This window comes from Peromyscus maniculatus, chromosome 23 (genome assembly GCF_049852395.1).
Source record: "Peromyscus maniculatus bairdii isolate BWxNUB_F1_BW_parent chromosome 23, HU_Pman_BW_mat_3.1, whole genome shotgun sequence".
Taxonomy (NCBI): Eukaryota; Metazoa; Chordata; class Mammalia; order Rodentia; family Cricetidae; genus Peromyscus; species Peromyscus maniculatus.
In genome coordinates, this window is record NC_134874.1 from 45,320,429 (window position 1) to 45,346,965 (window position 26,537).

General features: G+C 47.8%; 1 protein-coding gene across 2 annotated transcripts in view; it reads left to right on the forward strand.

The window, feature by feature from the left end:
• The window catches only part of Sdk1 (sidekick cell adhesion molecule 1), a 968,286-nt gene that overhangs the window by 704,503 nt on the left and 237,246 nt on the right, over positions 1-26,537 (forward strand). For both annotated transcript variants that reach the window (XM_006990740.4, XM_076560415.1), the window contains 4 exons: positions 42-209; positions 3,368-3,470; positions 6,797-6,973; positions 18,198-18,334. In XM_006990740.4, the coding sequence (XP_006990802.2) occupies positions 42-209; positions 3,368-3,470; positions 6,797-6,973; positions 18,198-18,334 (585 nt within the window). The remainder of the gene's footprint in view (positions 1-41; positions 210-3,367; positions 3,471-6,796; positions 6,974-18,197; positions 18,335-26,537) is intronic.

Sequence of the window (26,537 nt, forward strand, 5' to 3'; positions counted from 1 at the left end):
GCTGCTGTACCTCTAATGACTCGTTCTCTCCTACCCTTCAGGAAACCTCATTCTGGCCAGTGGCTCTGTCCGGATTCCGAGGTTCATGCTGCTGGAATCTGGGGGGCTGCGGATAGCCCCCGTCTTCATCCAGGATGCTGGCAACTACACCTGTTATGCGGCCAATACCGAGGGCTCTGTGAATGCATCCGCCACGCTCACCGTATGGAGTAAGGACCGTTCTCTGTGACTGTGTTGTCTATGTCCCGGGGGAGTCAGTACCCCCTTAGATTTTCTCACTCAGTTCAAAGAAGATGATTGTTTTTACAGCTAATTTATAGAAATCTGTTGAGTAATTAAATTTTCTGTTTCTGAAAGAATAATTGGGAAACGTATCCAGAGAGTCCATGGCACTATTTCAAGAGCGGTAACAGATCGACTCTTGAAAATCAGTAGACTTATTATCCCCAGTTGGCTAGAATAGCTAAAGTAATGTTTTGATTAATTTTATAAGAAAATTGAATCGGTCATTGATATCCTAAAGAAAGTGTTTTGGAGACTAAGGAGATTGCCAGTCAATAAAAGTCTTGACGTGCAATCATGAGGGCATGAGTTTGATCCCCAGCACCTACCAGGCATAACTTGTAATCCCAGTGCTCTAGAAACAGACACAGGGATTCCTGGGGCTCACTGGCAATCAGTCTCATCTGGGGCTCCAGGTATAGTGAGGGACTCTGTCTTGTGAAATAATGAGGAGAGTGGTTAAGACAGACACCTGACATTGACCTCTGGCCTCTGTGCGCACACACACATGCCCATGCACACACACAAACAGAAGGTCTTGTTTCTATACTATCAAGTATCATCTACATAAATGAAATAGGGACATAGGAGAAGCCAACAGTAGGGACATCTTTATCCCTCCAGTCTTTGTCATCTTCAGTGGAGGTCACTGGTCCTTGATGTACAGAAAGGATTGTTTTCTGTAACATGACAATCTGAACACCAAATGTCCTGCCTCTAGTGCGGTGGTTCTCAACCCTCCTGATGCCATGACCCTTTAAGTTCCTCATGTTGTGGTGACCTCCCAGCCATAAAATTATTTCATTGCCACTTCATAGCCACAATTTTGCTACTGTTATGAATCATAATGTAAATATCTGATATGCAAGATATCTGACATGTGACCCCTATGAAAGGGTCATTCAAACCCCAGAGGGGTCGAGACCCACAGGTTGAGAACTGCTGCTAAAGTACCTAAGAACCCTTTCTTCCTGTGACCCCAGGCAACATTAGTAACAGCTCATTTACTAGGCTGGTGTGCACTGACAATCTCCATAAGGGTCTCTAGTGAGAGAGAAAGTTCAAACTCACTCCATTAACATATGAAGATGCAGCCAGTTCTAAAGAAACACACACACACACACACACACACACACACTTCTGCTCATATTTGCCATTTTTTTCATGTTGCCACTGTACATTGTGATAAATGACCCTTTTAATGGAATTTTTTAAGACTCTGTTTTGTTTTTCAATTACATGTATGTCTAGGGGAGTGGAGGTATGCACATCACATGAGTGTAGATGCCCTCAGAAGCCAGGAAGGGGCTTGCGATTCTCTGAAGCTGGAATCACAGGCAGCTCACCTGCGTGCTGGACATGGAGCTCAGGTCCTCTGCAAGAGCAGTGTGCACTCTTAATCACCGATCTATCTCTCCAGCCCCAAATAACCCTTTAATTTTTTTATTAGATATTCTCAAAACAGCCAGAGTTTTTCTTTTATTTAAATTTCTACAATATTGGCAAAGTACTAAAAAAAAGAGGTTTTGTTATGTTTGGAGGTTGGAGTCAACCACATTTGATGCATGGGGAAATGTTGGCTTCATATTTTTCAAGCCTGTAGAAAAGGAAAATGTGAGGTCTGGCTCTCCATAGATCACTCTCCAGAAAGTTCCATGGATCTGTGGAGGATCAGTGTTAGGACCATGCTTAGCTAAGTGACCGTAAGTCAGCCTGTAGAGTTATCCAGACTTCTCAATCAAGCTGCTCCTCAGTCGCATGCCCTCTCATAGGCAAAGACTCAGAAACCTTTCCTGGCACAGAGCTGGCAATTCACCATGCTGGGTTTCAAGTGCAGCCCTGAGACTCACAAGTTCTAGTTCTGGGTATGACACCAGAGTGGAGTCCCCGGCAGGAGTGTGACAGCATAGCACAGGCTGACTCCGGAGAAGCTGGCATCTGCAGCAGTAGCTATGGGTTCTGGAATCCTCAGATGTGGGGCAGCCAATGGGCCCTGCCTCTTGCCAGCTTTGTGGTCCTGGGCAGCTCACAGTAGGCCTGGGCAGCTCACAGTAGGCTTGGGCATCCATGCTCACTCTCAAGAATTAGGAGTAATGACAATCATCATTAAATCAATCAGCACAAATGAAAGAACCTGCCCGAGTCACAGGTGCTGTGTGGACACTAGAAAATTTAAGACAATAATTATCTTAGCAAAAAATCTCAATTTATTTATATACTATTCATTTACTTATGTATTCATTACAACATCGGGGATTAAACCTAGGACCTCGACCACTGAGCTACATTCCCAGCCCTCTTTTTACTTTTTCTTTAGAAATAGGGTCTCAGTGTGTTTCCTAGGCTGCTCTTAAACTTACCCTGTAATTTGCTGGCCATGAACTGTGATTCCAAGCTGGCCTTGAATATGTGATCCTCCTGTCTCAGCCTCCCTAGCAACTTGAATGACAGGCCTCCACTTCTACCCTGGTTTAAGAATCCAGGCTTTAGGCCAGAGCGACAGATAGTCAAGTACTTAACTTGCAACCATGAGGACCTGAGTTTGATCCTCAGAATCCACATAGAAGAGCTGGGAGCAATGGCACATGCTTGTCATCCCATGACTGGAGAGTGAGAGACAGGCAGCTACTGGGAGCTCACTGGCCAGCAAGCCTACCCTACTTGATGAGTTCCAGGCCAGTGAGAGACCCTGTCAGAAAAAAACAAGGTGGACAGCTTCAGAGGAAGAGCTCCTAAGATTGACCACACACACACACACACACACACACACACACACACACACACACACACACTCTCCAAAGAGCCCAGACTCTAACCTGCAGCAGGGACTCCCTACGTGTTTGCACAAGGTCTTTTGGAGACCTGGGATGACTTAGGAGTGGGCGGGTTAACTGACTTTGCTGCCACACAGAAAGGCTTGTTTTCCATTCCTTGAACATCGCTGAGCGCTTCCATTTACACCCATTTTGCCAAGATAAGAGAGAATTCGGAGGCTTTGATGTCAGATGACCAATTCATTATCCCCCCCGAGGGCACAGACTTGCACACTGGTGATTTCATCGGGCTGTGACTTGTGTTGTTTCAGATCGAACGTCCATCGTTCACCCTCCAGAGGACCGCGTTGTGATTAAGGGGACGACAGCCACCCTGTGCTGTGGAGCCACCCACGACCCTCGGACCTCTCTCCGGTTGCTCATCCTGTTCTCATTCTTTAGGGCTTGTTAAGATTCCCCGGGTTAATGAAGGGAAAGTTGAGATGAGAAGGGAGAGTTTGGGGGGTCTTTGATTTTAGCAGCAGATCCCTGATGATGGCATCTCCCAGTGGCAGGCTCCATCATTAATCACAGGAATCGGTCTTCCATTCCAGCCTTATGTATTATTTACAGTGGGCTATGCTCCACTCCATGGCTTCAATACAGCTTTTTGTGATTTTCCTGCCAAGGTTAATACACTGTCTGTAAAACGCACTTGTCAGGGACTGATACTTAATGAGACAAAAATCCAGAGGGATGGAATAGGATTTCAGTGGTGTTGACATGGGAGCTCTGCAATACTCAGGAGGGGTTTTCTATCCCGCAAGGATGGTTTTTCTGTATAGCAGGGAGAAGAAAGGTGTGCGGGTGTCCAAGGCAGTAAAAGGGAAACACAGGCAGAGGAGGGAGCCAGGCGGCTTGGTGATTCTCTAGTGCCAAGTGGGACATCCTGTAGACTGGAAGCTGATGTTGATAATTGTGACACTTGGGCTGGGGATGTGGCTCAGTTATAGAGTGCTTGCCTAGCATGCATGAAGCCCTGGGTTCCGTCTTCATCAGTGCATACACTGGGCTTGGGGGGTGTATGCTTCTAATCCCAGCACTCCAGAGGTGGAAACGGGATCAGAAATTGAAGGCTGTCCTCAGCCATGTATTATTCAAGGTCAGCCTTGGTTACAGGAAACCCTGTCTCTAAACAAAACAAACACAACCCAGGCATGGTAGTGCACGCCTTTAATCCCAGCACTCAGGAGGCAGAGGCAGGGAGATCTCTGTGAGTTAGAAGCCAGCCTGGTCTACAAAGTGAGTTCCAGGACATTTAGGGCTACACAGTGAGACCATGTCTCAAAACCAAAACAAGCAAAACAAAATCTAAAAGCCAGGCCACTTCATGTAAGGGCCTGGCTGCAGACAGGTGGCCCTCAGCAGTGAGCTTTGTGTCAAAGAGCAGAATAGTTGTGACTTTTCAGACTCAACTCTGAAAATAAGTGAACCAGGAAGGGGGGTAGGCAGTAAATGGAGAGAAATGCATCACACAGCATCATCATCCAGCCGTAGTTCTGAAAGGCCACACTTAGCAGAAAGGACGGAATTGGAGTTGACAGTGAGCAGAGCTGTCAAGCCTGCCTGGCTATTGAAGCCTGCCCTGAGAACTGGGTTCAGAGACTTGACCCTTCAGGGCAGGTATTTGGCAGACCATTCATTTCTACATCCCCACCAGACTTTCCAGAGTGTCCAGGGCTGGAACACAAGTGTGGGTTAATTGCAAGAAGAGCAAATGCAAAACCCAGAGGAACACACAAGAAGCCACAAGTTAAAGGTTTCCTAGGGGACCCTGGGAGGCCCACCCGGAGATCTCTTTTGCATGTAGAGAATCCATTCATTGTAGAGGAGGCAGGGTGTGATTTCAAACAATGCCCCAAGAGCTCAGAAGCACCCCCTCGGATGGCCCCTTTGCAGCACTGAGCCCCCTCTGTGAAGCACTTGGGCTGTCCCCACTTTAGAGGAACCCAGGCACACAGGGCAGTCTGTCTTTCTCTTCGCTTGGGCTCTGCACTGTTGTCTCTTGTGTTGCAGGGTGATCTCCTGTGACTAATTCACAAAAGTTTGTTCTGTGAATATGCAGGGCAGAAAGGGCTGGTGCATTTTGAAAATGTGATCAAATTATTCTAATAAAGAGAAGGCCAGCACTTTCATCTCATCTAGCCATCAGTAGGGGCCTTGCCCAGAGACATTTAGGGCCGGACAGGCTCATAATTGAGTCTATATTGGAAAAGAAAAAATGTGCTAAAATGGCCATAAAGCTTAAATGAGGAAGAAAGGTGGCATCAGAGAGAACCTGCCCAGGGCGGTGGGACTTTAGCAGGACAGTTACAAGGTGCCCAGAGCCTTGCTCAGGAGGTGGGTGCCTCTCTGGGGGTCTTAAGCAAGCATTACTGAGGCAGGAGAGCTGGGTGGGTGCAGTTTAGTAGGTGACAGCTGTGCCTCTGACCCACAGAGTCCTGTCTCCCAGACACAAGCTCAGACAGATTCAGTCATCTTCACTGCCACATTTTGGGATTTTGTTTGTTGTATGTGTTGGGAGTGGTACATCTGTGGTACACTTGTATACAGGTGGTGTGTGTGTGTGTGTGTGTGTGTGTGTGTGTGTGTATGTTTGGAGGCCAGATATTACTGTGAGTGTAATTCCTTAGGTACTGTCTACTTTGGATTTTGTTGTTGTTTGGTTGTTTTTTTTTTTTTTTTGCGTGTGTGTGTGTGTGTGTGTGTGTGTGTGTGTGTGTGTGTGCGCGTGCGCGCGCGCGCGCATGTTTTCCATGTACATAGGCATATACATGTGCAGGTGCATGTACACCTGTGTGCACGTACATGTGGAGGCCAGAGGTTGATGCTGTCAACCGACCTCCTCTTCATTTATAGAGGCCAGGTCTTTTGCTAAACCCGATTCAGCTAGTCTAGCAGCCAGCTTGCTCTGGGAATCCCATCTTTTCATCTGAGTGCATGGATTACAGGGGGGCCACCATGCCTGCTTTTATGTGGGTGCCAAAGAGCAGAACTCCAGTCTTAATGCTTGCACAGAAAGCCCTTATCCACTGGGCCGTTGTCCAGATCATCCATCTTGTTTTGAGACAGCGTCTCTCACTTAACCCAGAGCTCACCAGTTAGACTAGACTGAGGGTGGGATCCCTGCCCCTCCCCCATCGATCTACCTGTCTTTGCTTCAGTGCTGAGACTACTAGTGTTTTTATGTGGATTCTGGGAATTAAACTTGGGTCTTTTTGAATGAAAGGCCAACACTTTATCCACTAACTTACCCCTCCAGCCATCACTGTCCTGTTTCAGTCACTGAGTTATCAATCAACTTTTGTATATTGTCCAAGATACCTCCTGCTCCTCACCATACCAAAAGACTCACCTTTTACAAAGATTTATTTTTATTTATGTCTATGTGTGTGTGTGTGTGTATCTGTGTGAATGTATGCTACATATGTGCAATTGCCCAAGGAGGCCAGAAGACGGTGTCCAATCCCCATAGCTGACCTGGGTGCTAGGAACCAAACTTGGGTCATCTGGAATGGCAGGCCACACTTTTAACCACTGAGTCATTTCTCCAGCCCAAAACTCATACCTTTAAAGGTGTGACTCGGTCATTTTTTACTCTGTTCTCCAATTCACCAGCTGCTTGCTCTTCTTCTCTGTCAAGGAAGGGGCAGGATCCTGCTCCTGTTGCTTTTGTGATGAACTTTCTGCTTGGCCCACAGCTACGTTTGGAAAAAGGACAACGTGGCCATCACACCATCCAGCAGCTCGAGAATTGTGGTGGAGAAGGACGGGTCCCTTCTCATTAGCCAGACGTGGTCAGGGGACATCGGGGACTACACCTGTGAGATTGTGTCTGAGGGCGGGAACGACTCCCGAACTGCACGGCTGGAAGTGATGTGAGTACTGAGCTCTCCCTGTCTCTACGCTTCTCAGCCACACCCTCCCACACGACCTCCTTCACCCATGGCATGTTCACTTGCTGTCCCAAGCCGTCACCCTCTGGCCAGCACACCCCACCGTTCAGCTGTACATGATGGCAAGCCTTTGCTTTTCCCTTCTTTTCTCACCCACACGTGTGTATGCGCACACATGAGTGCATGCATGTTTGGAGGGGTGTGTGTGCATATGTTGGAGATGGGGTGGGAGGTGAGGAGGTCAGAGGTCAACCTCAGATATCATTCCTCAGGAGCTGCATTCCTTGTTTGTTTGAGATGCGGTCTTTTATTTTACCTGGAACTTTCTGGTATGGCTAGTCTGGCTGGCCAGGGAGCCCCAGAATTTGCCCACTGCCACCTCCCCAGTGCCACCATTGTAAGCATGTGCCACCACATGCAACATTCAGGTTCTGGGGAATCAAACTCATGCCTTCATGCTCGTAAGGCAAGCACTTTAGCAACTGAACCATCTCCTCAGTCCCTTCTTTCTCTCTCTCTTTCATTTTATTCCTCATCCTCCCTTCTCCCTCCCCTCCCCCCCCATTCCTTATGTGGCTTCAAAATCAAAATGTTTCATTCTTACACAGATGGTTAGATCATAGGTCAATGTCCCCATGGATCCTTCACATTTCCTGCATAGACACCCTGTCATGAGGGATGTTTACCTCATTGCCACTAAGTAAGGATAAGTTCCATGTGATTGCCCATCAGAGTTTCTGAGGGGGAAATGTCAGGTCTGCGTAACCAGAGCCAGGCAGCCACCTAGACCTCCAAGTTAAATCAGCCCCAGAAGACGCCTCCATTAAGTCTTTTGCTTAAGAAAGCTAGCAACTGCTCCACTACTTCCAGTCTAGACCTCCCTGTGGGTCCCCATGTTCCAGTGGGGCCATTGATAGCCGCTGTGTTCTTCTTCTCTTTCCTCAGCTCCCTCTGCTCACAGAGCAGGAAGCTGAAAGGCCTGCTGGCAATGCCCACTTTTCCGATGTGTATTCATTTGCTTTATAAACATGTGCCCTCCCAGGAAACCCCTGAGCACACGAGCACACCATGCAACCTGCAAAGAAGGAGTTGACACCTCGTAGTTGCCAGGGCAGGAACCAGTGCATGATGCCCATCTGTCCACTCAGCCTGCCACTGCAGTGCATGCTGGGCCATCAGAAGGCAACTGTGGGAGGCTTTTCTTACAGCTCATCACATCTACACCGTGATGCAGGAAGGATTCTGAACTCAGAGAGCATCCCCTAAAGATAGCATCAGAACACTTTGCACCCAACCAAGCCTCATTTATCTCTGAGTCCTCAGGACCTGCTGAAGGGACTAAGAATGAAGAGAGCACTGCAGAGAGCCACACGAGGCCATCTGTGTATGCCTCATGTACTCAAACACGAACAAATGCAAGCTCTCTAAATTAGAGGAGTTTAAAGGGTTAATGAACATGCTAGAGAGGTGTTAACAACAGTGCTCTTGCAGAGGACTAAGTTCAGATCTCAGCACCCACATTTGGCATCTCCAGACTGCCTGTAACTCCAGGGGATCTGACGCCCTCTTTTGGACTCCTCCAGCACCCACACATACAAGGCATGTGTAAAGGCACATACATAAAAGATATAAACAATGAAAGTTTAATGAAAGGGCTGGGATGTGGCTCCATGGGTAAAGTGTTTGCCATGCATGCACGCACACACCAAGTTTAGATCTGCAGCAACAATACAAAAGCTGGGCACGATGTACACTTATAATCCCAGCACTAGGGAGGCACAGGCAGGTGGACCCCTGGGACTTGCCAGCCAGGCAGTTTAGCAGAATTGGTTAGCATAGGTTAAGTAATAGATGCTGTCTCAAATAATGAGGTAGAGAGTGATTGAGGAAGATACCAGATGTCGACCTCTAACTTCCATATTGTGTGCGCACGCGCGCGCGCACACACACACACACACACACACACACACACACACACAGAGAGAAAGAGACAGAGACAGAGACAGAGAAAGAGAAAGAGAATGATATAGTACCCAGTCCAGAAAGCCTTAGTGTACATTCAGAAACTGAAACAGGAACAATCCCATTCTACCTTCTATCTGCCCTTCTCCAGGGTGACTCTGATTCTCCTTAGATGCTGGTCATCCATGGGGAGCAAAATCACCCTAGCTAGCCATGATGAACCTGGAGCCCAGCCAGTGCAGACCTTGAGAGCAGCCTTGGAGCCCATTTGGCTTTGGGCAGCCAGGATCTCCTCCACCCCCCTGTCAGCATCGGGGCCCTCAGATCACTGAGCTCTCTCTGTACCACCTGGTCCTCAGCCCCTGGCTACCTCCATGATGTGGTTGTATCTTCTGTTCATGTCACCCGAGGGTCTCTGCTTCTATGTCCTTTATGCCAACTAATTTTATCCTGACCCATCCTCCCTCATAACATCACCCACACTGGGAGAGACAAGGCTACTATCTCAAGCCCTCCCCTCCCACAAGTCCCTTGGTCATAAATGTTTGCATTCCGGGAGCCTGGCATACAAGAGGTGCTCAGTAAATGCACAATAGCTGGTTGCTGGCTGAAGGCATGTAGAATCGCATTAATGAGTATGTGTTTTAGGCTGTTTGCTGACCTCTGCTCCTCTCTTACCTTCAGGGTGTGTCTTAGGAATAAACATATAGGTGCCCGCTGTCAATCAGAAACCCAGCTCCACTGCCCCCACTCAGCTCGTGATTTAAAAAAAAAAAAATCATTTTGATGATGTTGGAGAACACCGCCCGTGAACTTGCATAATTCTCCATACTATTCACATATTTTAAACTACCTTTGAGAACCCTTAGATCATCCAGTCTGGGTATCAAATAAATATGTGTTAGCAGCTCATAAAGGCTCCGTCAGCAACAGCCCAATTGCGTACTTCCAATATAGCATGTTCTTTTTATTCTGAGCTGTTTTTATGTTCTGCTGATTTACATATCTTCCCTGCTATTTACTTATTTGATTTCCTCTAAGTAAAATACATTTTTCAGCAAATGTTGCTGTATGTATAAAATAATAGGCTTTCTGCAATGGTGAAACACCTCATCGCTAAAGATAGAAATATTTGCAGACCTGTGATTCAAACCAATTTGGGTGCCACGGGCTGCAGAACCGATTCGGAAGGCTGTTGGCCCCTGGGAGTTGCTGGTGTAATAAACACAGTGCTCTTCCAAGTCAGGATGAATGGGAGAGTGGTACATCTTTAGATCCAGAGAGCTCTTGGAACAGGGGAGATGGTTCAGTCAGTAAAATGCTTGCCAGGTGGGTATGAGGACCTGCATATAGATTTCCAGTTCCCTTATGAAATCCTGGGCATGGTAGCCTGTGCTTGTAATCCCAGAGCTGAGGAGGCAGAGACAGGCCTGTCCTGAGAGCTTGTTGGTGAGACAGTCTAGCGGAATTGTTAAGCTCCAGGTTCAGTGAGCAACCCTGTCTCAAAAACATGAGATGGTAAGGGACAGTGGGCTGACTCAGTGAGTGCAGGTGTCTGCCATCCAAGCCTAGTGACCCGAGTTCAATCCTCATCTCTGACAGAAAGGTGAAAGGAAGAAGTCCACTTTATACTAGCTGTTCTCTGGTGTCCACATGCCCTTGAGTTTGCACACATGCACACATAAAACACACACGCGAATACAAAGATCTGAGGACATCACAGCACCAGCAATGGCCAGAATAATGATAACAGTAACAATTCAGGGATGTAGGGCATCACATGCTTCTCAGAGAACCTTCTAGTCCAGCTCTGCCACATTTGCACGATTACTCAGATAGCAAATAAATAGGAAAGAAAAACATGAATATTGTGAAAGTTGCTGAGAGGCACTTAGGACTGAACAGTGTCCTTCAAAAGCCTGGGAGAGCCTGTTCCCCCCTTTCTCTCCACTCCAGTTAAAAGCCATTTTGTTGAATACAGGAATTAGGGCTGGGGAGATGGCTCAGTCGGTAAAGCCTTCACCTTGCAAGCACAAGGACCAGAGTTTGATTCCCCAGAACCCACATTAAAGAAAAAAGACAGGCATGGTAGTGCACACTTGTAATCCCAGTTCTGGGGAGGCAGAGACATGAGGGTCCCTGGTGCTCCCTGGCCAGCCAGTCTAGACTAATTGGTGAGTCCCAGGCCAGAGAAAGACCCTATCTCACAAGTAAAAATGTCAACAGCTCCTGAAGTTCAGTACCTCAGGTTGACCTCTGCTTTTCATATACATGTGCAGGTGCTTGTGTGAGCACACACACACACACACACACACACACCAGCAAGATCTCATATACATACATGCATATACACACACATACATACAGAGAATAATTGAAGTGAGCTTTTAAAAACAGACCATCCAGTGGGAGGTCCCCACACTCGTTTGCGCCATGGTTGATCATTTAGCATTGAGCTTTGTCTCTGCTGGAAGCTGGCTGAGTGATGCTCCCTGCCCACGATACCAGTAGCAAGGCTGCTGACTACAGCAGAGCCCCCAGGAGCCAGGATGACCAGGGGTCCTTCCCACCTTACTGTGGGACTCAGGGCAGGTTGCCTTACTCCTCTACCTCAGTTGGCTCCGCTTACAGACCGGACATGGTGGCACTGACCTCACAGGACTGTCATGGAATGGAATCAGCCAGTATTTCTCCAGTCCTGTGTTGAACCCAGTGGAAAAGACTCTCAAGAATTTAATGGTCCTACGGTTTCCTCTCCACCTCAAAAAGCAACATTGCCTTTCATGCTTTGGGTCTTTGCCTTGAAGCTGGGTGCTTCCATCCCTAAGACTTCATGTTACTTTTGACCAACTCCTGATGACCATCTGACATACTAGAGGTGATTCTTGCCTCAGTCAAGCATATAGTAGGTGTCTAAGTAAGCCTTACCCCACTTACTAAGTTAAAACAGGAGGGTGTATTTTGTGTCATCCAGGACAAGTAATAATTATAGGCTCTGACCTATCCCCTCTCTAAAATTCATGGTTTGATGACATGTCCTATACTTTAGATGCAGAGATCTTCATCATTAAACATTGTCAGCTTGAAGGCTAGAGTTGTAGCTCAGTTGGTAGAATAGTTGCCCAGAACATATGAGACCCTGGGTTCAATCCCCAGCATGGGTTAAACCAGGCTTGGTAATACTCACTTGTAATCCCAACACTAGGAAACAGCAGGCTTCAAAGTCCAAGGTTGGGCTTGGGCTGTTACCCGATTGACAGAGTACCTGCCTGGCATGCACAAAGCCCTGGGTTTGGTTCCCAGCGCAGAATAAAACTAGATGTGGTGGTGGTATGTGTCTGTAATCCAGGCATTGTGGGGAAAGAGGCAAGAGGATTAGAAGTTCAGAGTGGCTCCATCACACAGTGCATTCAAGGCCAGCCTGGGATACATGAGACTGTCTCCAAGGGGGTGTATGGAGGGATGATTCACTGAATGAAGTGCTCTGCCTGTGCCTGGCAGCCTCCCTGTGTTTTAGCACCCTGAAGATTGGGGGAGGGAAGACCTGGGACAAGCTGGATAGCTAGACTAGCCACATCAGTGTGTTCCAAGTTCCAGTGAGAGATCCTGTCTCAATAAAGTGGAGTGTAACCAAGGAAGACACTGAGTTCAGCCTCAGGCCTCCACATTCACATGCACACATGTGCAAGCATATACATACATACCTACATCATACATACAGATCATTCTAGACCACATTGCAGATTGAAAACCAGTCTGGGCTACCTGAGACCCCGTCTCAAAAACAAAAAACAAACAACCCAAAACATTTTCACCTTGAGTTTTAATCCTGTCTTTCCCTCTAGTTCACTGGTGCTATAGTACTGAGAAGTCCTGGAGTGATCCCAAGCCCCCCAACGCATCTTGCCCTGTTGAACACACCAGTAAGACCAGTTTCCTAAGGCATTATGGATTGATTAATTGTTCAATCATTTAAAGACCCAATTAGCATCACCTGGCTCGTCCTGCAATCAAAGAGTAATTTTTAGGAGCCCAAAGTACAGAGAAAATCTAATTTACTGAGCTGACTGCAAGACTCAGCCCCTGAGGCAGTGAGGGAGGTTTCTTTCAATAAAACTACTTCTGACAAAGACACAATAAGGCACAAACGATTTAATGCTAACCCCCAAAGTTATCAGGCCCAGCATCTTCCTCCTCAGAGCAAAGTGGAGGAAGATGGGTTTGACCAAGTCATGATTTGTACCTCAAAGGGGCAAAGCTCTTTTGATGGAGAAAGACTGACCTGGTCTTCTTTTGCAGGAGCAATTCTTTCTTGGTCACAATTTTACCAATTGTTCAAAACTGCTCCTTCCTCACGCACACCGCTGTCTTCCCTGCCCTGTGCAAGCTCCTCTTACCGTGGCTGTTGTTAATTTTTGATAATACCCAGGTGTAAGGGACTTGATGGCAATTTCCCGTTCCATTTCCATTGCAAGGTGACTCTGAACTGGCCTCTATTCCCGTTGTTCCTTGTGTCTTTGGTTTATCACCAATGGCTATTGTCAGAACCAAAAGAAACATATGACTGCTCTGGTGCCTATTAGCATTCCAAAGCTCCTGCTGGCCTCTGAGCTCACTCAGTACCTGTGGCTTCTCAGCTCTGCTCACCCCACCCATTTACCCTAGCCCTCACCAGCTCATGGGCTTCCCTCCCCCGGCTTCTCATACCTGTATAACCCTGCCATTTAGGCCACGCGGCGCTCTCTCTGCCCTCCTGGCCCTCTTGGCCCCCTCTCTCTTGGCCTCCTTTGCCCACACACTCTTTTCCTCCTCTCTCTCCTCTCATGGTCCAGTTTGGCCTACTGGCCATGTTTAGTCCACTACTACTTTCTCTCCCTCATCTCTTCCAGATGCCTCTGATATCTCCAATAAAAACCTTCCCCTCAACCATATGTGGAGCAGCCATGCCCTCACTTTGTATATAGTTACAACTGTCTGAGAACCCCTCTCCCCCGCAAACATCATCTACCTACCTCCTCTTAAAGTTGACCATGAAGTGCTTGGGAGCAGTCTACTGGAGAAGATTTTCTGGGATGGATTCAGGGTTTATGAAAGGCATGTGTACCCATTACTGACACATTGCTCAGAGGTTTTATGAAGTCTCATCCCCAAAATAACCATCAACAGGTTAAAGAGAAAGCCCTGGTGCTGGGAATGTCTCAGTAGGTAGAACGCTTGCAGCGTAAGCATGAGGTCCTGAGTTCAGATCCCCAGCACCTATGTCAAAAGCTACCTCTAGTGGTATGTGCCTGGGACAGCAGAGATAGGAGGGCTCACTGGTCAGCCAGTCTAACTAAATGGATGAGCTCCAGGTTCAGTGAAAACCCTGTCTCAAGGCAGAAGGTGACAGAGGAAAGCAGCTAAGATTGACCTCTGACCTCCACATGCACTGTGAAGGAACACCCACATACAAGTGTACACACACACACACACACACACACACACACACTGTGCATGCGTGTACAGACTAAATATAAGAAAAAATGTCACTTGTGAGCTCCTAGGGTCTTAATGTGTGTATATGAGGTAGGCCTGGGGCAAATGCTGCCTCTGAGTCTTGGTCTATGTGCATATTCTTCTGCTGTTGGGAGCTGTTGTGTATCCACACAATGACCCAGAGCACTGACCACCCTTGCTAGTTTTCAAGTTCATGTTTGTTGTGTCAGACCAACTTCTATTATCAGAGACATCTTTGCAGTGGAATTCAGACACTAATTAATTGGAATTAGCACAGACCTCACAAGTCATGGGCATAGACTTCAGGACAGCTCCATGCATCAGGCAGAAGCTGGGATCTAGGGGGCTTCCACACCACCTACCAAGCTGACTGGCTAGGGCTTCCCCTGCACCCTCAGCTGCAAAATCTCTACACAGAGCTGTGATTTTGATTACAGTTTTTTACAAAGGAGAAAACAACCATGACCAGACCAGTGAGGAGCTGGAGAGTTGGGAAGTATCCAAATCTGCATGTATGGGATGGCTGTAGTGTAAGGCTATGAATATGCTCTGGGTGCAGGCAGACATGCTTGCATTTGACATGTGGGGCATGATCTGGCCGGTTTCATATTCCCTTTCTCACTTTCATATCTTACCTCATGATACCTGCCAGGGAAGCTCTGCAGAGCCACACCCAACAGAAGTTTCCTGATTGGCTGAATGGTTGGTACAGTATTGAATGTCTCCGGCCTCCTTCCATCCCACAGAAGCCAGAGATTGAGCTGACATGCCAACCTCCAATCCCATGGCTCCATCTCTTGTCCTGGACCTACCTAGGGCCCAGCTGAGTGACCTCATAACCAGTCACCCACCTATAGTATCAGAGGCCCACGGGAGAGACTAAGACGGCCCCATCCCGCTGAATATCCAAGGGTTTAGAAGCTCCATCCAGACCAAAAAACTATTAACAGTTTTATCTCGATATTTTTACTCAAGTTTATTCTTGGTTCATGTAAAAACAAATTGTGTCAACTTGACAGGCTGGAGAGTCACCTAGGAGATACACCTCTGGGCAAGTCTGTGAGCAAGTTTCTAGATTAGGTTAATAGAGATGCAAAGATTCACCCTGGGCGTGGGCAGCACCATTCCATGGCCCAGAACCCTAGACTGAATAAGAAGGATAAATCAAGCAAAGCAGAACATTCATCTCTTTCTGCTTCCTGACTGTGGATGCCATGTGAGCAGCACACTCCTACTACCATGCCTTCCCCTCTGTGATGGACAGAAGCCTCAGCTGTGAGCCAAGGTCACCCTTCCCCACTCAAGTGGTCTTTGTCAGACACCTTGTCACAGCGGTGGAGAAAAGTAACAAATAGTTTGTTTCTATTTAGAGAAAAGTAATAAATAGTTTGTTTCTATTTAGGGCCATTCAGCAACTTTGGTCTGGTTTCAGACCAAACAAATAATACCTTGGGGGAAACAAAAAGAAATGGAAGAATGGATATTTCCATCCTGGCCTTGTTTGTTTGAAGAGTGTCTATTGGTGTCTAATGGAGTTTGGTTATCAGATAACTCAAATGGAAACAGTAGCTTTTTCTCTGATTTTAAACTTGATTCACAGTTTAGGGGAACACAAGATAACAGTCGGTGCTCAAGATTCTGCTTTTTAGTGCTAATCTGTAACAGTGTTCATAAGTTTGCCTGTAAGTGGCTGCATGAGTGAGGGAGCTGCAGCCCTTATGCAGCTGAGTGCAAACAACTTCATCAGTTTTTGAGATAGGTGAGTTTCTTTCTGGGCCTCGTGCATGCCAGGAAAGTGTTCTCACACGAGTTATAATCCTCACCCACACGTACATTTTGAAATGAAAAGAGTCAGGGAGAGGGCTGGGAAGAGGACTCCGTTAGTAAAACATTTGCCGTGCAAGCATGAGGACCTGAGTTCGGATCCCCAGTGACCACGTAAATGGCTGAGTATGTTCAGATTGGAGTGGGGGACTGAGAGGAGTAGAGGGAGGGGAAACTGTAAGCAGGATAGATTGTATGAGAAAAGAATCTATTTGAGTATGGCAGTGTACACCTGTAAGCCCAACACTGGGGGAATGGGGACATTTGGGGGCTTGCTGGCCAGCCACTCCTGCCAAATCTGTGAACTCTGGATTCAGGAGAGACCCTGACTCAAAAAAGAAATGTGGAGAGTGATCGAGGAAGACACCAGACTTCCACCTGTGACTCCACATACAAGTGCACACACATGCACATGAACACACATACGAACACACATGTACATGAAAACACATGTACATGAGCACACATGCAATCACGTATAGGGTGGGGCATGGTAGTGCGTGTCTGAGATCCCATCACTTTCAGATCAGATGTTGGAGAATTCTAGCAAGTTTAAGGCCAGTATAGCAAACATAGTAAGTTCCAGACTAGCCAGGGCTATCAAGACTCAGCCAATGAATGAATGAATGAAATAATTAATAAGCCCCAGAAATCTAAGACTGAACTTAACTTGCACAGTCTGGAGAGTTCAGCTAGACATTGTTCTGTCACCAGTAAAGACTTCTTTAAATTAGTGACTCCTTTTTGAAACTTGGGCATGAGAACTGCACCTCCATTTTATGGCCTTGCCCATGTGTTATTTACCATCTCCACTGGCTTCTTGTTGACTTTCTCACCACATTTACTCTTACGTGTTTCCCCAAACCCTCTAGTACCCTCCAGAAGACAAAACGACAGTATAACCTCATGCTGTCAATAAATGAGGCAGTCCATTTGTCCTTGAAGGCATATAGGCATCTCCCCCAAACAAGTGAGCACGGCAACCCGCACACTGGCAGATCCTCAGTGCCATACTGCCCTCTTCATAGCGCTCGCCAGGTTTACATGGCCAGCTTCTAGATGCATAGACAAATCGTCGACCACAGTATGTCTCATAAGTGTTACAATGCAGGGGCCGGGGGTAGGGCTCAGCGGGTAAAGAGCTTGCTGCACAAGGACGTGAGTTCAAGAGCTCAGTCTCCAGTACCTATGTGAAAAACTAGGTGCAACACTGCACACCTAGAATTCCAGCCCCAGGGAGGAAGAAACAGGGGGATACATAGAGTTCACTGGCCAGTGAGGGGTCCCGCCTCAAAATGTAAAGTGTAGAGCAATTAAAGGAGACATCTATTCTGTTTCCTTTCCATGGCTGTGATAATACCTCGACAGAAAGCAGCTTGGGGCAGGAAGGATTTATTTTAGCTCACAATTCCAGGTTGTGGTCTGTTACCATGGAGATGCTGAGGGGGCAGGAAGTTGAAGCAGCTCATTGTATCACATCCACAGTCAGCAGAGACAAAAGAATGTTGTACTTAGTACTCAGCTACCTTTCTCTGCTCATACACAGTCCAGGACCTAAACTCAGGGAATGGTGCTGCCCACAGTGAGCTGGATCTGCTCCCACCAACTGAGACAATCAAGACAGTCCCCTATAGACACACCCATGGGCCAACCTGGTCTAGATAGTCCCTCATGGAGACTTTCTTCTCCCGTGATCATAGGTTATATCAAGTTAACAATTAAAACTATCATAATACATCAAATTATGTTCAAGTTACACCACAAGGGGTGGAGCTGGGCTTCGTTTGCTCCTTTGGAGACCACAGAGAAAACAGCTCATTCTCATTCTGGAACAGCACATACCAGCTCCCTCCAACGTGGGCATCAGATGACCTATCAGTCTGACTTCACTTTCCTCTTGTTGTTTTTCCTTCCTTTCCTCCAGTGAGCTGCCTCACCCTCCTCAAAACCTCATGGCCAGCTTGAGTCCTGCGCGAAGCCACTCAGTGATGCTGTCGTGGGTCCGGCCCTTTGATGGAAACAGCCCAGTCCTTTACTACATTGTGCAACTGTCTGAAAACAGTAAGTAGCAAAACAAACTGTTGGTCCAAAACAGAAACTAGATGTGTATGAGAGAGAGAGAGAGAGAGAGAGAGAGAGAGAGAGAGAGAGAGAGAGAGAGAGAGAGAGAGAGGGGTGAGGCATGAGGGTGAGCCTGTGTTAGCTCGGAAGCCAGAGGAGGATGTCAGGTGTCCTGCTCTGTCACTCTCCACCTTATTCCCTTTAGGCAGGGTCTCTCCCTGCACCTGGAGCTAGGCTGGAGGCCAGTAAGCCCCAGTGATCCCCAGTCCCTGCCTGCCACAGCACTAGGGTTTTAACTGGACTTTTTACAGGAGTGCTGGGGTTCTGAACTCAGGTCCTCAGGCTTGCACAGCAAGTGTTCTTACTAACAGAGCCACCCCACCCCCACCCCAGACCCAGACATCAGATTTCTTCATGCTTTCGCAATGACATGTCCTTGCCATTGACCCATGGCAAACAGAGACAGGTGATCCTGCTTCACAGATAGCAGAGCAAAAGCAAGCTGGAATGTAAAGAATAGGGAAGGGCAATAGAGCTGGGAGGAGGAGGCATCCTTAATGGGCTCTTAGAGGGCCTGGGCTTGAGACCAGTCCCAACAGGATAGGAGTCCATGAGACTGCCCCAGAGGTCCTAGGGGACAGTGTGATCCCTGAGACACATTGGAAAAGGGGTAACAGTGTCTTCTGGAGCTGACTTCAGAGTGGGCAATTAGCAGCCCTTTGCATCTTAGGAGGTTTTATAACTGGAGTTCGGGACTGCTTGCTACCTGTCACTTGCAGAAGCCCATGCTTGAGTGAGACAGGAACTAAACCTTTGGAACTGAACGTTGTTCAGAGAGCCAGCCATCTGAGAGGACAGTGGTTAGCATCCTACACATCTGTCTACATCTCATCTTGAGTGACGGGGCCTATGGGGGAGGGGGAGGGAAGGGGCAGGCAGTCAATCATCTCAGAAATGTTCATCTCCTCAGGAGGTCAGCAGGTTTCCGAGACTTGCAGTGTCTGTGTGCCTCCTTTCAACCCTGGCCCTCTTCCTTCTCTCTGCATGTCTGGACTCAGGCACTCATGAATCACTGAGTCTAGTTAGAGTCTGCTCTAGGCATCCTTGTATTCCTCCAGGGCACCTGGGCTGGGAGGGGTTAACCCAGGATAAGCCATGGTTACACATGAGTGCTGATTCCTTCCTATGGTGTGGAACAGCGGTGTGTCTTTACAAAGCAGAATATGAAGGTCTCCATCATGTTGTTCTCAGATGTAGAGGTGATGCTGAGGGATGTAGGGAGTAGCCCTGTGGCTTCCTTCCTGCCTCCAAGCCACTTCCTTAAGCAACCCTGGCTTCCTCCAGCCTGGCTCTCTCCATGCCTTTGCCTGCCTGCTCCTTTCTGAGCCCCTCTAATAGCCAGTGCATCATTTCCTTAATGACACACACCAGTGATGGAGGGATGCGGGAGGGGGGCAGCCAGCTGTGACAAGGACGGAGGTACAGCCACACACTGTGGTCCTCGACAATCTGAGGAGTGTTCCCTTTCATCTTTTAGGGACCTCAACTTAAATAAAGTGGGATTCCTGCTTCACCACAGAAAAGAGTTTCAGGGTGAGTCAGTGAGGAACCGAGTCTGAGTGTATTCAAAGACTTTTTCAATACAGATTTCAGGCAGGAGGATTAGGAGAACGTGAGGTGCTTGGGAAGAAGGATGGGTGTGAACTTCTCAAAGAAGAGTTGCCCCTCCTAACCTTTATAATACTCATGAAACACTATTTTGGTGGGGTTGATGCTGTCACCCTCCAAGGGTCACTGAGGACTCTAAATAAGGTCACGGGGGTGTCCTATGGGGCACTTGACAGGACTGCCATTGTTAAAATGAAACTCTAGCTGGAAGGGATGCAGGACAGGGCAGTCAGTATCTTCACTGTAAAAGTTAACAGTCTTAAGAGTCCCCGAGAGGAATGAGCCCCACCCAGGGTCACATACATTCAGACCCCAAGCCTGCTTCCTGGCTCTATTACCATTCTTCTTTGAGATGCCTCTATAGAAAAGAGCATCATCTCTGTGTTGGCCATGTTCACAGCAGACACTGCTGCCTGAGGTGGTTTTTTTTTTTTTTTTTTTTTTTTTTTTTTTTTTGGCTTTATGAGACAGGGTTTCTCTGTGTAGGCCTGAATGTCCTGAAACTCACTCTGTAGACCAGGCTGGCCTCGAACTCACAGAGATCCACCTCAGCCACAACAGCAGGCTTGGACATAACTCAAAGGGAGGTACTGTAGTCAGGCGTTTTTCTCTCCTTGACCTCTGACCTAGCTTCCTTCCATAGAGAGAGCAATACCTGGACCAGGCTGCATGACAATAGTGTCTCCGTTTAATCCCCAGCCAGAGAGGGACATGCCAGCATTATTTATTAAAATAACCTTTCACGGGACAAGGTTTTCCTGAGGATGTCATTGCTGCATGGCCTTTGACAAGAATATGTGTGGAGAGAATGTGACAGGAACAGAGCTCTTGTCATCAGAAGTTGACAGATATCCACCATAACGACAGTTCCTGGCGGGCATCCGTCTCCTGGAGACAAAGAGCCGTGTTCTCTCTCCTTTGTGTTCCTGTCCCTAGAGTTTAGTAGCTACTCAGCAGATGAGGTAACATGAATCTGTGGCAGAGCCACCAGGATGGACTGCTTAATGACACTATCCCTGGGGAATGTGAGCAGACACCCACTCACCAAATAGAAAACCAGCAACAGATCACAGTAACAATACCACCAAGACCAGTGAGTGTTTGGGGGTCACCCACAGGAATATGGGGTTACTTACAGGAGCAGGGACCACTCAAGTGTAGCCACGTCATCAAAACCCATTCCATTGTAGGTGATGACTCATAAAAGCTGGAGCCCTGGAGCTCTCTGCACGACTTCCAGGAAGCTCCATAAGTCAGAGTCTCCTCCCCTAAGCCATTTTCAGTGCTTCTATGACTTTGGGGAAGTAGGAGACCTGTGCATCTGCTAAGTTTCAGGAACTTCCTGAGACCTTCCACTTCTTTGTTTCCTCAGTCCTAAGGAGCCTCCCTCCAGCATGGGATGTCTCAGTTGAGAGGAAAGTGCAACACAACATGACATTCTGGGCAGCCTTCCATCAGGGAAGTGTTCTGCCTTCCCTAATCAACACCAAAAGGGGCACTGATTCAAAATACCACACAAACCATTTCCCAACTGACAGCAAGATTTATTTTTCCAGTCAAGCATACCGTCTCAATCTGAAGCAAGCTTTTTTATGCAAGTATCCGTCCATCCATGTTGATCGACATCTGTTCTTCACTGGGCAGTCTGTTGTGTGCTGGAACACCAGCCTCAACTCCAGACACCAAGGAAGTGGTCAGATACATCAGTGCTCAAGGCTTGGTTGGCAAAGAACCTGATTCACAAACCTGAAGGCCTGTGACCCTCCGGGATATACAATGGCAATCTGAGAGCAGTGCAGCCTTATAATCCTGGTGCTGGAGAAGTGGAGACAGCTGGTTCCCTTGTGTTCACTGGTCAGCTAGTGGAGACAAGCCAGGTCCCCGTGAGAAATCTTGTCTAGAAAAATAAATGTGGGCAACTGGGAAATGATGCTTGGTATTGACCTCTGTCTCCACATATACATGTACATATGTGCATCTACACACATAACATACAATATATATGTATGTGTTAGGGTCTATATGGCACTATTTTTTTTTGTTTCTTGTGTGTTGAGATTCTTCAGTCAAACCCAGTATCTATTGCATGCTAGATAAGCCCCCCATCACCCAGTCACCTTGCCAGTCCCTATCTGTCACTACCCTTGACCAATGGTCACCAAGAGCACACACTAAACAAGTTTGCAGGTATTTTTCAAGTACTTCCATATGTTAAGAAAGTGCCAAAGAATGGCGCTGGCTGGTCCCTCATTACTCTGTTGACTCTCTCAACTGGACCCAGCTTCGGTCAGCCCTACAGCCTGCCAAGTGTTGAGAGGGTAGACAGTTGCTGCATGCCTTCAACCATGCAAGATAAGTCTATGGTCTCAATGGAAGCAGCATGTGTTGCTACCAGTTGGTTGGTCGTGTGCCTTCCTATCACAGCAAATCAGAGGATTGCCTCTGTCATCTGGATCCGTGATGAGCTTTTTATTTTTATTAGGAATGAGTGCCGTTAAGAAGCAGCTGAACATGCAGCTAATTACAGCCAGAGAGAACCGCTTAGCAGCGGGCATACTAAAATGGAGATTGTATTTGGCCCACACTCAGCACTAAGAAGTGGACAGTGCTAAATAACCCCAGCCACCCAACATGCCAGCTACTTGGGGGAGCAGCTGCTGCCAGCTCCTCCTAGCAGGGTGACAGGGCTGCTGTTCTCATGAAAGCCCTGGATCCAGTAGGAACCAGGCAGATGCAGCTCATTGGCTGAGGCAGGCCTTCCTAATGCTTGCCTTCAGCACACTCCTGCCATCACAGAAGGGCTTTCTCAGAGATATATAGACCACCTTGGCAGAGTGTGGAGAATGCCTGGCCCCTGTAGGCATTCTAGGTTTCCCTTGCTGTGAAGTTTGATGGTTCTCTTGTCACAGGTGCCTCCCAGTGAGCTGGGGCCATAGACAGGATTGGCAGTGCCATCACGCTGGTTCAGGGTGCCCACCTAGTGAGCTGAGGTAGGCGGGGCACTGGTTCCAGTAGCAGGCTTGGAAATCCAACCAGGGAGGGTCTCTCTATAGAGCTGGTGCAGGGCCTCCGGGTAGCTGAATATCCCGGACCTTTAGATAGCATTCGAATTTGGTTGCAAAATGAAAAGCATTTTTCTCACTCTCTAAATTCTGTACTGACTGTAGCCAAGAACAATGTGTCTGTGGGGTCATGGTTAAAGGGAGCTGTCAGAAAAAGAACTTGAAAAGCTCTGAAGTGGACCAAAGATGCAAATAAATGCAGCTCTCCGCAGGCACCTCTTTGGGTTGTCTGATTTCACAGAGGCAGCTCTTCGGGCCATCCTACAACTCTGTAAATTCTAGAAACGTTGCTGCGATTCCAATGATTCATGTCTATAAAAAATGCAAACGGGTGCAAGTAGATTTTATGTTGTAGAAGGTAAGCTGTACCTGATTGTACCTCTGTAGATATTGATCAGTTCTACATCTGTTTGCCAATTTATTTTGGCATTATTGATGTACGTGTGCTGTTTGTTTCTCTCCTGACTTGGTTGGAACAGCTTATTGGAATCAGGGAGCTAATTAAAACTTGATGCAGGGTCTAGGAAGGCCAGCCGGTGAGCTCCGGGTTCAGGGAGAGACCCTGCCTCAAAAGTAAGGTGGAGTGCAACTGAGGAGCACACCCGACATTGACCTTGTAGTCTACACACACACTTGCTCACGTGTATACACACCACACACACACAGACACACACACACACACACACACACACACACACACACACACACACACAGTGGGCACATGTTCAATGTTCACTCTGTGTTTGTAAAAGAACCATGATGCTCCTTTTCATAAATTTATCACTGAACTTAAATGAACATTTGTGAAGTATTAAAAATGCACATTCTCAATGTAACACCGAAAGTTTCCATAGCAACCCTGATGTTTAGAAGAGGCCATTTTAGTTCCTGAACTGAGTCCCTGCCTGTTTTCTGTGGGCTGGACTGAGACATCTCCCTGCTGAACCAGAGCTGCAGTAGTCTTTCACCAGTTAGTAAGAAAAATCAAGTCATTTCTCCATGGTATTTGTAAGTTTAGTGCCTACTGCCGTCTGTCTCCTGGTAAGGTATTTGGAGTATATTTATATTAAAAAAAAAAACATAAATACCTTATGATAGTAAGTTCTTGTGTTTTGTTTTTAGTAAATATGAGTGTTTATAGCTGTGATTTTTTTGTATTTCTAAAATTTAAATTTACTTATAAAATACATTGTGCTTTTATTACAAATATATATATGCTCATAGCCAGGTATGGAAATGCACACATGTAACTCGTTTACTGGGAGAATTAAGGTCTGAGGCCAACCTGAGCTACGTAGTGATGGCACTGTTCCCAAAGAAAAAAATAACAATACATAGTCACTACAGTCCCTCATCCACACCTGGGTCACTCTTCCCTGCCTCCTCCAACACTGGCTCTGTCATTCAGTCCCTCTCGGCCTCAAGGTCTCCCTCACTTCTGTTCCCTCTGCCTAAAGGAGAAGGCTCTGCAGGCATCTCAGTTTCCCAACCCTCCTCCTCCTCTCTACATCACCTTTGTTCCAAAGGACTCCAGGCCACACCAGTCACGCCCCTGCCACTCCCCTGCCTTGAACCCTTCCTCTTAATTGCTCCTTCCACTTTGATGCCATCCTGAACTCTTTGCTACTGTGGTCCCACCTCTGCCTCTTTCTTCACTCTTGTGTATGTATGTGAGGTGAACATGTGTATGCAGATAATACATGCACTTATGTGCACATGTGTGTGGAGATCAGAAGACAACCCCACGTGTCATTCCTTGGGTGCCATCCACTTTGATTTTTGAACACAGTGTTCTCTCACTGTAATGGAACTCACCAAGTAGGCTATGATGGCTGGCCAGTGAGCCCCATGATGCCGGCCAGTGAGCCCCATGATGCTGGTCAGTGAGCCCCATGATGGCTGGCCAGTGAGCCCCATGATGCTGGCCAGTGAGCCCCATGATGCTGGCCAGTGAGCCCCATGATGCTGGTCAGTGAGCCCCATGATGACTGGCCAGTGAGCCCCATGATGCTGGTCAGTGAGCCCCATGATGCTGGCCAGTGAGCCCCATAATGGCTGGCCAGTGAGCCCCATGATGCTGGTCAGTGAGCCCCATGATGCTGGTCAGTGAGCCCCATGATGGCTGGCCAGTGAGCCCCATGATGCTGGTCAGTGAGCCCCATGATGGCTGGCCAGTGAGCCCCATGATGCCGGTCAGTGAGCCCCATGATGCCGGCCAGTGAGCCCCATGATGGCTGGCCAGTGAGCCCCATGATGGCTGGCCAGTGAGCCCTATGATGCTGGCCAGTGAGCCCCATGATGGCTGGCCAGTGAGCCCCATGATGCTGGCCAGTGAGCCTTATGATGCTGGCCAGTGAGCCCCAGGGGTCGGCCTTCATCTCCCCAGCATTGGGAGAGCACACATCACCACACCTGGCTGTTTGTGTGGTTCTGGGGGTTGAACTTGGGTCCTCCTGTTTGTTTAGCGTTTTCCAGGTTAATCTGTCTTTCCCCTGCTTCACTCTCACCTCTTGTTTTCCTATGTCTCTACTTACCGAGACTCAGCCGCAGACTGTTTTTTCTTTCCTGCCCTTTATATGTTAGTGGTACCCGAAGACTCAGATCACAGCCTCCTCATCCAGCTGCTCGCCCAATGAGCCTGAGTGTCTCCCCTGTTCACCTCTCCCACACTGACTCTCCAATGTGTCAGCTTCCCTGAGCCCCAATCTGGAGGCCAGTGTCTACCAGGAGCCTACACCTGAATGTCCCCCAGGCTCAATCAAGTCCACCTGTCTACAGTAGCGCTTGTCACCTTGCCCCAAGTGCGTCCACCCCTGGGCTAGGGATGTGAACTACGTCTAACCTCTGCCACATTCCCTTTCCCCCACAACCCACATCCCTTCTTCACATCTCCAGGACCACTGATGGAGAATGGCTGCTGATCTGTCCCGCTGCCCTATGTGTGTGCCCTCTTCAAGGCCATCCCTCCTTGAGCCACTGAGGGCAGCTCCAGAGCAATGCCTAAGGGGAGCTTGGCTTGACTAAGGAAAAGTATAGGAGTGTTAACCCCATTCCCACCTCTAGGAGGCACTATTATTGGTACTGAACCATGCCACTAGGCCCAGCCAAGGGAAGTCCTCCTCTGGAAACCCTTTTGAGGGAGCAGTATGTGCACTCGTGGAGCAAGACTGGGGGGCTACTTCATAACACAGGCTTTCTTTCCCAAAGGTCACACTCTTTCCAGCTCCTAGCCTGTCTTCTCACCAACTTGCTATCTTAAGTCCATCCTCTATAGAACTCATCACTTGAAGAATAGATTCTGGGCTGATTAGCATGGGAGACAGCACCATTCATCATCTGGCCACCACCTGCCTCTCCAGATTTGTCTCCAGCCACTTACTGGTTCGCTTTCTGTGCTTCAGCAGCAAGCATTGCTTGAACTTCTTGGAGCATGTCTGAGAATTATGTATCCCTCCACCCCCATTCCCGACATT